Source organism: Thermobia domestica, chromosome 3, assembly GCF_964235325.1.
Source record: "Thermobia domestica chromosome 3, izTheDome1.hap1.1, whole genome shotgun sequence".
NCBI lineage: Eukaryota > Metazoa > Arthropoda > Insecta > Zygentoma > Lepismatidae > Thermobia > Thermobia domestica.
In genome coordinates this window covers 15221871-15238818 of record NC_137456.1, presented here as the reverse complement: position 1 = coordinate 15238818, position 16948 = coordinate 15221871, and the positions used below count along the sequence as shown (strand labels likewise).

The following is a 16948-nucleotide window of genomic DNA, read 5'->3' as shown; positions in this document are numbered from 1 at the left end:
AAGAAAATCAGACCTCGTTCTCCTGGCTTACAACAAAGATATTCTGCGTGCACTAGATCTAGACCAGCTTGTAATTGAATTTGCGAAGTGCTCACGTAAAATCCTTTTGATGTACCGTAATTACTTACATAAGGACTGTAAAAAATATTTATTTTACTTATGTCAGGGTTGTTTCTTAATTTTTATACATAAAAATATACCATAATCTACTTGTAATAAAAGTATTGTAGTTCCAAAATACTATAATTTAGATAACAGTTAACACTAGTAAAGAGCTAGAAGAAGTCTTTCTTCTGTAATTGCGGAGAAGGGAGGTTAGGAGTAAAAACAGACATCATTGGTGCATCAATTTATGTAGCAACCGAGCAAGGAGTATGGAGACAGCTCACAGTCCATAAGTTTATATAAGAAAAAACCGGCATGAATACTGTACCGTACGTCAAGACAGTGACATAACATGACAGGTTGGAGCCTTTGAAAGCAGAAGATTTAGTATTACCTGCCGAACGTCATGGGAACAAAGTACCGAAGAATAGATATTTACTGTTTCATTTGAAATTTTCATTATAACCGTTTTTTTAATAATCATTGTTATTTTACAATTCTTATGTAATTACTTATGGATGTATCTAATATACTGAAAATGAAGTTGTAGTGAAATAAACAGTTAACAAATGTTCCTAAAATAAATTATTATTTTTTTACTTTTAGTACTACTTAGTGTATTAAAATATATATTGAATTATATACCATCATTTTAACCAAAAAATGTTAACGATGATATTTGATAGTGGTGGATTAGGTACTGAATATTTATCAGCATAATAAAGTGTTTCAACTTTCTTATAGATTCCATAAATAATAAATAAATATCTAATTGAACATAGACATTGACAACAACAAGCGCCTCAAGGAACAAAAACTATATATATATTAGAGAGAGAAAGCGTTTTTGTGTTCCTTGAGGTCCCTGCCATTGCCCCCTCAGTATTCATCATTGCCCGCCCTAAGCAATCAGGCTAGCTACGGGCCTGGTATATACTAAGAATAAAAGAGGCTTGAACAAGGTATGATACATTCGCAAAGTGTCCCCTCGGGATTGGTCTAAAATTGGCCAAATGGAGGACTGGCCTCGTTTTTTTATTATTATTATTATTCTTTTGCTTGAGTACTACGTACAAACAAGAATAAAGGGTTTTCAGCAGCCATATTTGATCCATAGAGATAATTGAAACGTTTCCAGACGATAAAATGATATAAAAAATAAATGTTTGGGCAAATTATTACTACTTTTATTTATATTTTGCATTTCTTTTACTATTTTTCTAGTAAGGCTTTTTGGTCAGCCTACTTATAACAATCAGGCGTAGAGCTATATCAAAGTTGCTTCAGTACAATTTACATCATCGTCGAAATTTAATGAAAACCTAAAGAAAGTAGTTTGACAAATAAGCCCAGTCTCTGGAAAAACAAAAACACAATTAAGTAAAACAGAAGAGTCTAAATGATTTCTTTTGCCACCAATCTGTTAACTAGGTTACTACCGTACATATTTAACTATTTTAAGTAACTCTTTCCTAGACGACGGGCATAGTATATCAGTGATAGTATTCATCTCTGGTGCTAGAAGCCCTTGGTTTGACCCCAGGCCATGTGAGTTTGTGTTGAATAACATGTACTGTAATTCCTGGATTTTCTCCAGTGATTTAATTAGGATAAAATATTTACCGGAACTCACCTTACGAATTTAGCAGTCTCCAAATGGATTCATACTGGATTTTAACATTATCTTAGAAAGATTTTCCGGAATGACGTTTCGGTGTGTTCTGGTCCAATAAACCACTAGTTTTCTCACAATACTCCAGCTTCCTCGGACATTCTCATTCCACCATTATTTTATAATCATTCACTCTCAGTAACCACTCGTCTCCCATAGCCTAGTTCTATAAAATCCCGGTTCTGCACCACGTCCCCTTTCTAACCCTTTGGCTTAAAACCCATATATGTACCACATTTTAGACTATTCAGGTAGCTTATACTATTGTATTTGACTGTTTTGGCAAGTATGAATGAGTTGTGTAAGTAGGTATGAGTGAAAAGTCTCCTTGCTGGATGGATACATACACCCTGTGGAGGTGGGTTTTCCTCAGCCCGTGGCAATTCTTCCCCAGACTGGGCGTAGAGAGCCGCAACTATAGCCCAATACCTTGTAAACATATAATGGGTATTCCACGTGCTTATCGCCCGTGTGTGTATATTTTACAACGGGCTGGGATCGAATCAGGGACCTCAATGACCAGGCGCTCTTCCATTAAGTCACCGCACCATTTATTTTATATGTACAGTATGATACAATTAATTTTCAAGACTGGTGTTGATGTTTTATGTGTGTTGTTTATATAAATATTTCAGTTTCAAAACACTTATCTTACCTTGCGTACACAAATAAAAATGGCCCATATCTACAAACGGTTCAAGATAAAGCAAACATAACGTCAAAGCTTCGTCTCATGGACTGCCATCGCTCGCTGACCACACCAAGAACGCAATATTTTGATGATCTCTATATCGGATGTGAAGCGATGGCCTTTCCTTAAACTTTGGGAACAGCTGAAAGTCACAGGAGACTTGGTTTTAAGGTGGATGCGGAATAACGTCCCTGAATTGAAGCCTCTGCAGTGTGGCAGTAATCTTCAGTTTGCGTACAGCCTTGCGCTGTCGTGTTGAAGAATGATATTTTTGTGAGGACCAACTCTATATGGACGTGGATGTAACTTCGTTAGTGTCTGCATGTAACGCTTGGAGTTAACAATGCCGCAATGTTCCAAAAAATAAATTAACACCACACCTTTACTGTCCTAAAAGGTGGTGACATGACTTTGTCTGCTGATCGCTGCGCTTTGAAGTTTTTAAGATGAGAAGAAGAAGAATGTCTGTATACCATTGACTGGTGTTTAGTCTCGCAGTCAAAGTGATTAGCCCAGAACTCATCCAGTTAGAAGATGCATGAGAAAAGCATCTCTTTTGTTTTAAAATGAGTCAAGTTTTGCTTACATGCGTTTTTCGGGATTCTTGCATTTCCACTGTGAGCTGACGCGGAATTCACCTTAAACTCATTTTCATGAACTTAAGCTTGTACCGCATGATGTGACTAACTTCGAATCAATATGCTTGTTTGTCTGCAATCTCCCTCTACTTAATGCGTCGATCACTACAAACCAGTGCATTAACTTGTCCCACTTTCTCTCGAGTGGATCCAATCGTTGGCCGTCCATCGCGGTCTTTGGTATCCAGGTGCCATACGGCTGGATTCTATGTGTACACAGTCCGAATCCCTAATGTCCACACATAGTCCCCCATACACAGCACTCATACGACGATAGATGTTGGCGAGTGTCACGCATTGCACAGTCAGGAATTCGATGACAGCAAGCTGTTTTAAGTGGATGCTCATGTAGTACATCACTAGTCTTGCGACTGCGTCGTTGTCAGTAGAGTGACCTGACAAACAAACATACGTTTGTAAAGCTGAAAATTCAACTTTTCTTTTGAGGTGAGATGAGGTGAATTTGAGTTTAACGTCCCTTTCAGAAGCTAGGCTTTATGAGACGGGACCTACTGATTAACGTGGAATCCGAACCACATGAGCTTCCGCCGGAAATCGAACCGTAGTCTCCCACACCAACTTTTCTTTTGAGAGAACAATGATGCACTTACAATTAATTAATTAAAATATTTGAAGTATCATTTTTAAAAAAAACAAAGTAGAAACTTTAGACGAAGGGAACAAAATTTCTAGTGTTACCGTAAGGAATTATCACGAAACAAAACCATCAATAAAGAAACCTCCGAGAAGAATATAATGAAAAAAGATAAAAACGCATCCCCTATCGGTTAAAGACAAGAGATGTAATTCTTTGGAGATACTAGTCATATCTTTGAAATCTTTAAACTTCCATTCTAACCAGGTTATTCTGGAAAGACTCAATAGTATTCATAAAGTATGTGGTTTCATTGTTCTAAATCACCGTACTTTATTCCAAATGAGAACGCACATTACACATACACGTATTCAACTTCTTGCTACCAACTTTTCTTCTGGCTACATTTTCAGTTGAATATCCACTGCGGCCAGCACAAGGTTATCGTCAGACCTATATATAAACACTGGAAAGATCATCGCGTTCTTCAAGCTATTCCGAAACTTGTCCTGGGTCATAATATAGTCTATTTATATTTCTCCATCTTCTGAGGATTTCCATGTATATCGTCTTCTCTTATGCTGATTGAACTAAGTGTTCCCAATTACCAGTGAATTATGTCTACAGAAATTGACCAGACCCTCTCCCCTAAACCATATTTGCTTACGACACTACGTACGTTCCTGTTCATCTCCCACAACTGCATTGAAATCTCCCATTACAATTACACATGCTACCCTCTTTTCCCTGTGGGCCACAGTGGCTCAGTGGTAGAGCGTTCACCTCTGGTGCTTGGGGTCCCGGGTTAGATCCCAACCCCAGCTAAGTGAACTTTGTGGTAGACAAACATCGTGTGCGTGTTTTTTCTCGGGGTTCTCCCGTTTCCTTTCACTTTCTTCATTCCACCATTTCATTCATTACTCATAATCACCGTCTCCTTTAGCCTAACTGACATAACCGTGGGACGTAAAACTCAAAGATTTCATTTCATTTTTTTTCCTCTTTTCCCTGTCTATAATTTCTTCTATTTTCTAATAATTTTCCTCTACTCCTTCAGTTGTATGCGAAGTGGTCGGTTTAAATGTCTGTGTCACCTTTAGTTCCCTCTTTTTTCATTTAAATCTTAACATCATAACTCTACTATCAACAAATTATGCTTTCAGTGTCTTCTCTTTTAAGCGCTTGCCAAGAATTATTCATACATCATTATGACTGTCCTTTTCATTACCCCAGTAAAACATTCTGCGTGGGTCAGTCAGAAAGTTAGTTGCACTCCTTCATAAATGTTTTCGGTCAAAGGCTATTTTAACGAAACTGTGCGGAAACACTGCAGACATGTAGCTGTATCTTGTGAGTAACGGTTTTCACAGGGCAAGTGCAGGTGTTCTGGTAATCAATCATAAACATGTCTCCATTCGTTTTTGTGCACTGAGAAAAATGTAGGTGGCGTACTTAAAAAAATAGGTACATGAGTAATTCCTGTAGTTTTTGGACTTAACGTACAGAAGACGTATAACTGAACACGCATGTTTTATAATACTTTCTGTATAAGTGTTCCATCTATACGTACTTTCCGTGTGAAACAATATAGGCAGTCAGGATCTCACATACAAATGGACATATATATATATAACATATAGCTGAGGAACGTAACATAAGTATATGCATGTGATATACAGAAAACTGTTAGATGTCAGACATCCTGCAACGGTATGATGTAACATCTAAGGGCAGTGCCTATGTAGCATACGCATAACGTATGCTTCGTACTCAATTCTGTAGTAAGCAAGAGGATGCCGTATATTTGTACAATATACCGCTATTCGGAGAAAGCATTTTTCTCAGTGTGCACGAAAAAGTGCAACTGCACTGAACTTTATCGGCAGTTGCATGAAGCATATGGTGAAAATGCAATGTCACTTCAAGCTATCGCGAAGTGGTGCAACATGTTTGAAAACGGACGTACAGATATTGTCGATCCTGAGCGCGAGGGAAAACCATCAACTGCGACAAATCCGGAAATCGTTGCTCGCATAAATAAATGCATTCTTGAAGACAGACCCATAACAATAGATGGAATAAAAAATGAACTGGAATTTCTCATGGTAGTGTGAATAACATTATTGCGGATCAGCTGAAATTTCATAAAGTTTGTGCACGATGGGTACTTCGTCTATTGACGGCGGAATATAAAGCGTTTTGCAAGTGCGTTTAACTTTCTGCAACAGTACCAAAAGGAAGGAAATGAGTTTTGGGACAAAATTGTGACCGGGCATGAGACTTGGATTCAGAATTTCTCACCTAAAACAAAACGTAGCTCCCTCGAATGGAAACAGTTCACTTCCCCGACTCGAAAAAAGTGTCGAACTGTTCCATCTGCGGGAAAGGTGATTGTGACGCTGTTTTTCGACAGAGAAGGTTTGGTGCATACAGAGTTCATGACGAAGAGTGCCACAATTAATGCACTTCTTATTGTGAAACTCTAAAACGATTCCGCAAAGCGCTTAGAAATAGACTGCCAGGTAAACTGTCCAAAGGCAATGTGTTCCTGTCTGATAATGCAAGACAGCATGCAGCACAACAAACATGCGAACTTCTGACAAAATTTAGGTGGGAAGTATGGCATCACCCTCCGTATAGCACAGACCTTTCACCGTGTGACTTCCATGTGTTTGGTCCAACGAAAGACGAACTTTCAAGGCGACGATAACACTCGGATGACGAAGCGAAAGCTGCAGCCCAAAGATGGTTATCGGGCATTGGACGGGATTTCTTGGCAGAAGGCATAGAAAAAGTTGTATCATGCGTCGATAAATGCTTAACTAGCAGAGGTAATTACGTTGAAAAATAGATTGTGAATCGAACTTTGCGATGCAAATAAAGTTCTTGTACAATTTTTATCCTGTTTTATTTTCTTAAGCAGTGCAATTAACTTTCTAACTGACCCTCGTACAAAGGACACTAGGAAAATTTTGGAAATAGAACAGAAAGGATCATCACGAGTTTGCAACTTAATTGAAAGTAGATTGTGAATCGAACTTTACGATACAAATAAAGTTACTGTAAAATTTATATCCTGTTTTATTTGCTTAAGCAGAGCAACTAACATTTTAACTGGCCCTCGTATATCCTTCCCTTCTTAAAACTCGTCATTATCTTCCCATCTAACGTCCTATCCTATCCTATCCTATCCTATCCTTCCCATCTAACACTCTTATCAAATCTAGATTATTTTGTTGCATTTGTTCTTTAAGGTTTTCTAGATTTCCTTTCTGTTAGATGGTACAGTCCGCAGCAAAAAACCTGCAACAGGAGCATGCAAGTTTATTGTGAAACGACTAAGTCTTTTGCTCCAAAAGAACGTTATATTAATTCCCTGCGCTGTTAGGCGTAGTTTCACATAAACTTACATGCAGACCCCGCATTGCGGGGGACCTCAAGTGGGCCCCACATCATGGGGGCCCCAAATCATGTAGTGGGACGTAGAGATGGGACCCCACTCTACGCTGTTTGCGGGGAAGCCCTCAAGGTTTTAGTTACGGAACTAATATCCAAGTTGCCATTCGAATCACTATGATTTCTGCCAACTTGGCTACTGGAGAACTGTTCTTCCCCAAGAACAATTTTCGTCTGACTGTTCCATTTAGACCAATTCGGTAGGGGTTGCTCTTCTTCTAGTGAGCTACCGCCGATATAGCTCTAAATTTCACTATATCACGCAATCCTCTCCACCAACACAGAAATTTGTTTGTAAAGGTGGGTCGATTAAGCTCTTACTTTTCGGACGGAAATATCTAAAAGATTATTAAAATTCTAAAATCTTCAATGAGAACGTACTATTACAAAGAACAAAATCAGCGGCTACTTTAATTTCTGAACTTCAATAAACTTTGTAGTTGAACATCTTCGAGCATGAAGGATTCAAATTTGCCAATATACTTGTATTTTGGAAACCTAATAATACAACTTTAGAAAACCGTTGGAACATTTCAACTTTTGATCATGATGACAGGTTCGGTTTTAAAAGTTTGGTGCGTGCCAATGATCAACATGAGAAAGACTTGGGAGCCATGATACAGGTTGATGCTAAAAACGGAGATCAGCTGTGATCAGTGGCGTATTTACGATTTTGTTTCGGGGAGGGCTTTGCTAACTTTCGGGGGGGGGGCTTTGCCAGAAAATGTGAAAATTCTGCAAGATATTTCATATACTTTACTATAGTAAGTAAGATTTCGAGGGGGGCTTAAGCCCGGAAGCCCCCCCTAAATACGCCACTGGCTGTGATTATAAATGAAGAAGACAAAGTATTGGTAAGTGTCAAGGGCGCCGATTTCTCTGTAAATTTAGGGGGGGGGGCATCCAGGTGAAGAAGGCATATATGAGGATTTTAAGACAAATTCCATTCAAATTATGCCAAAATATTGTAAATTCATAAATACAATATTGGGGCCCACATGAGCATTGCCCCCCCCCCTTGGGCCTCTCAAGGACGGGCGCCGTTCGTAAAAGCTCATTTGAATTCTTCATTCAAAGTTAAAATAGCTAAATTTCTAAGTGATAGGTAAGATGCTCATTCATAGAAATTTTTTTTACGCCTAATACAGTCCTTCTTTAGGATGGACAAAATACCCCGGAGTCTTATCGAAAATTTACGAGTTAATAATATAACAAATTTACACTATTGAAAAGATCAATAATTCAGAAAGCAATTACCCTTGAATAACGCTAATAATAATAATAATACTAACAGTATTGGTTACCAACTCAAGAAAAGGGTAACAATCAGAGGCGCCCAAAGAAAATTCTCTAGGGAGGGGCCCATTCCATGTTTGCTATACGAGGCCTGTCTAAAAAGTATCCGACCTTAATTTTTTCCACGCAAAGTATTGATTCTCAGGCGGCGCCACCGTGCACGGTGGAAGGAGGAAGCTTAATGCGCATGCTTGAATTTTTTCACCGCGTTCGCGTGTGCCAGTCGTGAGCTGGTGGTCGCGAAGTGAGGTGCTGTTGGTAGTGTTCGTCGGATTTAGTGTTTCTCGCAAGATGACTGAACAAATTGAGCAAAGATACTGCATCAAATTCTGTCAAAAGCTGGGTGATTCTCAAAGCCAAACAATTCGTAAGATTCAGCAGGTGTTTGGAGAAGATGCGATGGGTGTAACACAAATTAAACAATGGTTCAACCGATTCAAAGATGGCCGCACATCAGTCGAGAGTGAGCAGCGTAGCGGCAGGCCCCAAACTGCTCGGAATGCAGCTGTTGTTGAGCGGGTGCGAAATTTGGTGATGGCAGATCGCCGTTTGACAGTGCGGGAGATTGCAGAAGATGTTGGAGTGAGTAAAGATTCTGCACATGCAATTTTGCGTGACGATTTGAACATGAAACGAGTGGCTGCTAAATTTGTACCCAAGTTGTTGTCTCAGGAACAAAAAGACACCTGTTTTGACGTTGCACAGGACCTTCTGGACACCACCAACACTAATCCTGGGTATTTGAATTCCGTGATAACTGGAGATGAGTCATGGGTGTACGGGTACGACCCAGAAACAAAACAACAATCGTCTCAATGGAAGCATCCCGATTCTCCAAGGCCGAAGAAAGCGCGGCAGGTGCGAAGCAAAATCAAGGTGTTGCTGACTGTTTTCTTCGATGCCCGTGGAATTGTGCATCACGAGTACGCACCGGAAGGACAAACAGTGACAAAGGAGTACTATCAAGATGTTCTCAGGCGACTCCGTGACGCAGTCCGGCGCAAAAGACCAGGCATGTGGACAGCGAAGAACTGGAACGTCCATCATGACAACGCCCCAGCACATTCATCCCAATTGATCCACACGTTCTTAGCCAAACATGGAATTACAACCGTTCGCCAACCTCCCAACTCTCCAGATCTGGCTCCTTGTGACTTCTGGTTGTTTCCAAAATTGAAGACGCCTCTGAAGGGATCCCGTTTTGAGAGTAGAGAAGACATAATGCGGAACACGACGACGGAGCTGAACAACATTCCAAAAGAAGACTTCCAGCGGTGTTTCCAGCAGTGGAAGGATCGATGGGCTAAGTGTGTGGAAGCACAAGGGGCCTACTTTGAAGGGGATTAGGGTCCCAAATCTGTCAGGTATTCGCAACTATTTTTCTGGCCAAAGGTCGGATACTTTTTAGACAGCCCTCGTATTCCGTCTAGTATTTAATATACGTGTTTTTCTATATTACGTATACATTTTCGTGAGCCAGAGAGGGGCCCGGGACCACCCGGCCCTCCCCTTTGGGCACTCATGGTAACAATAGAATAATGGTGCCCATAAAATAAGTAACTCTAGCTCTTTTCAGCAAGATGTCTTTCTACCGAGGATCTCTTAATTTTAGATTCTCTTTTGTCAATTTTGCACGTACTATGAGACTGAAAGAGTTAACACGCATCTCCTGTCTGCACTCGAAGAGGGATGACTAATGATTGGAAACAGCTTGCATGGCGAAGGAAGAATACAAGCAGTTATGTGTGGAATCTATCTGAAGGTCTCCGATGAGATAGCGTAACTTCTTGTTGACTCAGTTGAAAAGTTTATAAGATGACGTCATCGAACGATAGAGCCAGAAATACAAACTACGATTTTTCTCCAGAAGTAACCTCAGTTCCAAAGACAGACAAGCAGCTTCGTAGATGTTGCACTCAGTATTGGAATGACGGCTATGTATCTAGAAAATAAAAAAAAACACGTATTCGCTTCTTTTAGGGCCTTATGCAGAGTCGTTTTGAAGTGTGATTAGTGCCATACTAATGAGTTCGACTAACATATGTTTCCTGCAGTAGTCAGGCCTTTAGTGTGACGCTAATCATGCTTCAAAACGACTCTGCATAAGGCGGTACATCTTCCAACGCTGTTTCGTTACAATTCTGCATGTACTTTAGGACTTCTGAACTACCTTCATGACCAATTTTGGCATTTTTTGGCAATAAGTTTGCAGGGGCTTATGGCTCACCCAAATGCTTTTGAAGGAAGATATGAAACACGAATTTCCTTATTTTACGTGTAGTATGCCTATGTTCAATTTCATTCGCTTCGGTATACCTTTTACTGCGCTTTTAGCGTCGAGTAATAGATTTTTCGGGGGGGCTTATGCCTTCCAGAAACCATTTTTCTGCAGAAAAATAAAAAAGAACATGTATTATTTATTTAGCGTAGTATTTTCCTGCCAAATGAACGAAATCGACTTGGATCACAAAGTTGTTTCCTGCCAGTTTGTTTTTGCAACCTATGTAAATTGCCGTAGAAGTTGTTTTCAATTGTGTGGCAATGTCCAATTTAAACGGCAATTATTTAAAAAAAATGAAAAAGAAGATTGGCTGAGTTCGTAAGTGAAAACCTACGTGTACATGTCATGTCCCCGTGGTACTGCGTAGAGGAATGGTGTCAAGTGGGACTGTCTTCACATATATACTACCCTTACGTCTCTACCTTCTTTGTACATTTACTGGTTCATACATCCATTCTTTCCTTTACACGTTTTATTTTCATTATCCATTTCTCACTTTTCCTAATCTTTTTCACCTTATCCTTCACTGTATGAACTTCTCTCCTGATTTTCTTTCCTTTTTACAGTTTTGATGTTTTCTTTATCTGATTATGACCTCTATTTTTGAACACTTTGGGTGGTATTCAGAGAGGATTCGTTAATCGAAGTTTAGTCATAGACTAGTTAGTAAGAATACTAACTCTTTAGTAAGGAAGGCGCACTTTTTGGTATTCCGAGTCAACTTTGAGTACAACTAAAATGATGATTTGGGTATGATTAACTTATATAACCCTAATGCATCGGGTGAGAAAAATAAATGTGGCAACTACGGAAAAGTAGATCGGCGCATGCGTAGTCTGTAAAAATGAAAATATATGAAATACGAAATGTTGTATCGCACGTTAAACCGTGGGTTAAAGATTAGCCTCTGCTCTAGTTTAATTAGTCAAATGTGATTAACTTCGTCAAATACTACGTCCTAATCAGAGACTCTGAATACAATTTTGGTAACCATCTGTTAGTCAATCTCGTAGTATGGCTTTAATCAGACTTCTAAATGACCCTGCATAAGGCCCTTAATTAAAAAAAAAAAAAATTCCTTGTGTAGTAGTATACATAAGACAATTTTACAATTTTAGCTTACATGAATTATGTCCGAAGCATATATTTAACCGATAGTGGTCTTAGAGGAGAAGAAAAGAAGATAATTGGCTCTGGCAGCATTGTTTATGAGGCGATACGCTTTTGTTTATATTTGTACAAGGCGATTACGTGTGCTAGCTTAAGTTGTTATATTTTCTTACGTCTAAAAGTTTTGGTGATATGAGTCCAAAATTGTCGTATGATTGCCTTCTAAAGGCAAAGAAAAGTGGAATAGATTATCGTAATTTATGTAGGTTTTGTTTAGAAGTTACTTTGTCAAAAGTTAATATATTTAGTGATGAAGGCATTCGACAAGAAATCCAAGGAAAAATTGTGAAGTGCTTGTCACTTATTGTAAGTAAATAGTATATTGATTATTTTGAAGCGTTATCCATGAATAATAATAATAATTTTAATAATATGCCATTTATTGATTTGAGGGGTATGTTTTTATTAATTATATATTTCTAAAGTCTGGAAACATGCGAGTTCATTAAGGGTGGTTTCAGTAACAATACAGTGTAGTTATCACTTGAATCTAAAACGGTAATAGTATACATGAGAACCCCCTGATCTGCGTTTCTTCTGTGTTCTATTATCACTTCTACATGAAATACCATAAATTTTCTACGTAGTGCAATAGTAAGCAGTATCCATGTGCACAAGACATGCGATATGCGTTAAACGACCCCCCCCCCCCGCTGTTATATCCTTTCCACATTTTCTGCAATTTGTTATTAGATTCATTAATCCGTGCTCTTCACAAACTTTTAAGCGATTTGGCTCGTTATCAACGTATTGCTTTTCAAATGTTAAAACTGTTAGTTCATTGCTGTTGTACATTCGCCATGTTGATAACATAAATGCTCGTTTCTTTCCCACAATGGAACTGTTCGGTTGCCTTGCGCCAAGCAGTTCCCTCCGCTCGCCGTGTACAGGCCTATGTTTATAGCTGCTTATATATAACAAATAAACAGATTTTTCGAGACTTATATATTATCAAGCACACAAACGGTCAAATTATCCATATCTTTCCTGTAGATTTTAAAAATTTTGCTAGAAACGAACGCCCCAAGAGTCTCGAAAAATCTGTTTATTTGTTATATATAAGCGGCTATAAACATGGGACTGTACACGGTGAGCGGAGGGAACTGCTTGGCGCAAAGTAAACGAACAGTTCCATTGTGGGAAAGAAACGAGCATTTATGTTATAAACATGGCGAATGTACAAGGGCAATGAACTATCAGTTTTAACATTTGTGAAGCAATACGTTCATAACGAGCAAAATCTTTTAAAAGTTTGTGAAGAGCACGGATTAATGAACCTAATAGCAAATTGCACGAAGTATGGAAAGGAGATAACAACGAAATAACGTGGCGAAAGCGGATGCCCAACTTCGGAATAAATGCCCATAAATTCATTCTATGTATACTTCTTTTTTCAGTAAATCTAGCCTAGTCTCTGTACTTTAAACTATCATTTTTGTGCTAGACTTGCATTACTCGGTGCAGATTGAATTTTGTAGCTACAGTGTATATATGGCGTAAAAACTATAGTGGAAAAAGCAGTAACTAATTTGTGCTAGGTTGTGACTAATAAACATAAATGATATTTAACCTAGTCATGGCAGGAACGCAGTAGGAGGGCCCGCGCGAAATGCATCCATATGGATTAGACGCGTCAGCGATGGTAAGTTTTCACAAACAAGGATAGCGCACATGGCATAAACACACTTTACGGGTCATTCCACGTCAGTTCAACCAAGGCTTTTAATCCACTGTCTTAAATTGATGAAATTTGGTAGTGTTATAAAACTTTTTATGCTGATTACAAGTGTGTAGATTTTATTGAAATAGCATCAGTGATTCAGAAGTTATTGCATTTCAAAAATGAGAAGAAAATCTATTTTTAACAGTCGCGACACGATATCTCCCCGTTTTGGAAGAACACTAAAACAATCATATTTCGGTTCCTATTAATGTCAGAAACATGATTCTTTTTCTTATTCAGGTTGTCTTGAAGTTGTTTACCATTAAAAACATGGAAACTTTCCTTAGAGCTGATAGAAAATTTATGAAGTCATTTGAAAGGTAACATTTTGAGAAAAAACTAGAACGCCATTTTGTAAATTTCAATCCTTTATTTCTCAAAATCCCCATCATGGATTTCAATGAATCTATTTTTGTTCGAAAGCTTATTACATCTAGTTTCTCATATAGAAAAATTGTGATGGGCCATCCAAGCACTGAGGAAATATCCCAGTCAGTGCTGCCAACTGATTGAGAAAAAACTTTTTCCAATAACTTCCATACGATTTAACATACCCCGTCTCAAAAAAAAAAAAAAAAAAAAAATGGTATAAGCACTCTTCAGCATCCTGGAAATACGCCTGCAAGCATTACCACTCCCAAGCAACCCAGTTATCAGAGTTGCCTGTCAGAGCGTTAGACTTATCTGTGCCCACACTTTGCATTATTACGTGCGACATTACAAATATACGAAATCGTGTGGACGAAATGCCCCTAATTACTGAATAACCAATTTCGTAAAAACAATATATATATATATAACTCTATGGCCTATGGAACCCGCAGGTTCAATGCCGCGTTCACAAAAGCTCTCCACTGACTTCTATCCTTAGCTAACTGCATCCAGTATATATATATATATATATATATTCAATTAATACAGAACACTTTGTTCGACACCTACTAACCTGTACGTAGGGCTCAAAACCCGTATTCACTCTGCTCTCATTTTCAAACAATAGCGAAATTTGTCTTTTTCTTTCTTTCTTTGAAAATGTCCGGATGTCACTAAAAAAATAACTACTACATGGTTCAACGCTCTAAATCTTTCCGAAAGTCAGAGTTAGTGAATGTATTTGAAAATGTTCCAAATATTGCTTACCCCGCACAACGGAGGGCGTATCAGCTAGTATATCTATAACAAGTAAAGTCTTATGCTGCTGTTCTAATGTTGTATAGTTATTGTTAGAATTAAGGAAACTATTGTATTCCAGTGTGATTTCCCAACTAATTATGGCTATTCAACGCAAAGGTTACTGCTTTCTTTCAGATGATATGGAATATGATGTACAAACAGTCTTTCAAACACAGAAACTGGTAATGTCGGATTTAAAACAAAATATTGCTCGCGTAACAAAAGTAGAATATTTCACTGATGGGTGTGGAGCCCAATATAAAAACTGCAAAGCCTTCTTTCTTAAATCTTTACTTCCACGCAATCTGTTTCCACGGTGTGGTGGCATTTTTTTTTTTTTTCTACCAGCCTTAAAAGGTCCCCATGCGATGGAATTGGTTGGGCTTTTAACCAGGAGCGTCATTTCAGACCGCTTGAGGGGGGGCAAAAGCACCACAGACATAAGACTTTCCAGTTTTGTACTAGTATATTAGTAGACAATCGATTAAAGTATATGTATTTCTCAAACTCTTGGGGGGGGGCAATTGCCCCCTCCTGCCCTCCCTAAATGACGCCCCTGCTTTTAACCGGGTTGTGACAAAAGAAAGCCTTCAGAGTATAGATGCAAAAAAGCCGGCTTTTATGGGAAGAAAACGAGATTTTGGGAATTTTTCATTTTCATGATTTTTCTGTTTAAACAGCTTTCATACAGTATACTCTATAGTTAAATAAAATTCCATGACCTAAATGCCATATTTCGCTCTGGAATTCACTATCATGATGGATGGAGCACGTGGTTTATAAATTAAAGTAAACATAAAGTACGTAGTATTTGAGGACAATTTTAGAAGCTATTTAACTTTATTTTAACTTCTGAATTATCGACATTGTTTTTCTTCTCTAGATCATTTCTTTTTAGTCATCCGTGATTCATTTCTTAGTGCTTAGTACTCTAGCTTCTAGCACATAATTAAACTTATGTTTTTCAATATATCCCTCAGAGCGTACGTTTTTCAATATGTCTGTCAGGGCGTACTTCCACATTTCCGTTATACTGTAGCTGTACAATGATCTATATATATAAAAGAGAACGCACAAAATCCTTTGTCCGCTCATCACGCTAATACGGCTGAACCGATTTCTTTCATTTTTGGGGGGTTGTTAGGATTTGGACCCTAGATGGTTTTTATCATATCACTTTAATTTTCAATTACCAGTGTCTTGAGATAATTGACCAATCAGGTGTCCATACGTACAAAAAATCCTTTGTCCGCTCATCACGCTAATACGGCTGAACCGATTTCTTTCATTTTTGGGGGGTTGTTAGGATGTGGACCCTAGATGGTTTTTATCATATCACTTTAATTTTCAATTACCAGTGTCTTGAGATAATTGACCATTCAGGTGTCCATACGTACAAATCCTTTGTTATTAGTTCATCATAGGTATAAAAATAAACGTATTTATATGCAACCCGCATGACCCTGTGACTCGGCGGGTTAACATAACTGACAGGCGCTATAAATCACTTGAAAGCGAAAAAGTAAAAATTATCTAAGTAACAAAGTTTATTGCGTTCCGGGATGACCGCAGCGAAGCGGGGTGAACGCTGCTAGTTTAATAATAATCTTCCGGACACAACCTTGAATACCATTTCATAGAAATAATCAGTATCGGATTTAGAAAAATATTTGGTAGGGTTTTTTCTGAATAATGTTTGGTTTTTCTAAAAATGTCTAACTTTTATTTAAGATGGGCTTAAGTTTATGAGTACAGGCATAACAAATATTTCGTTTCGTTTGTATATTCAGTTATAATCTTCCACATACAACCTTGAAGATCATTTTATACTGAAATTCAGTAGCGGATTTAGAAAAGTATTATTAAACTAAATGTATTCTCTCTCTCTCTTTGTGGTCACAAAAGCTCTCCATTGACTTCTGTCCTCATCCAATTCAATCAAGTTTCTACTCTGTATTCCTATTTCTGCTAGGTCCATCTTAATATTGTCCTCCCATCTGGGCCTAGGTTTTCCTAATGGACGTTTCCTGATTGGATTTCCAGTTAAAACTTTGAAAGCATTCCTACTTTCTTCCATTCTGGCTACATGACCTGCCCACTTGAGCATCCTTGACTTGATGACTCTAACGATGTTTGGTAAACCGTATA

At 38.3% G+C, this 16948-nt stretch overlaps 1 protein-coding gene across 2 annotated transcripts in view; it reads left to right on the top strand.

The window, feature by feature from the left end:
• The first annotated feature begins 11928 nt into the window (after positions 1–11928).
• LOC145680186 (uncharacterized) overlaps positions 11929–16948 on the top strand; it is a 52379-nt gene continuing 47359 nt past the window's right edge. The window contains exon 1 of one of the 2 annotated variants that reach the window (XM_081750429.1): positions 11929–12210. In XM_081750429.1, coding sequence (XP_081606555.1) covers positions 12037–12210 — 174 coding nt within the window. In that variant the 5' untranslated portion in view covers positions 11929–12036. The remainder of the gene's footprint in view (positions 12211–16948) is intronic. The other variant, XM_081750428.1, reaches the window with a different exon arrangement.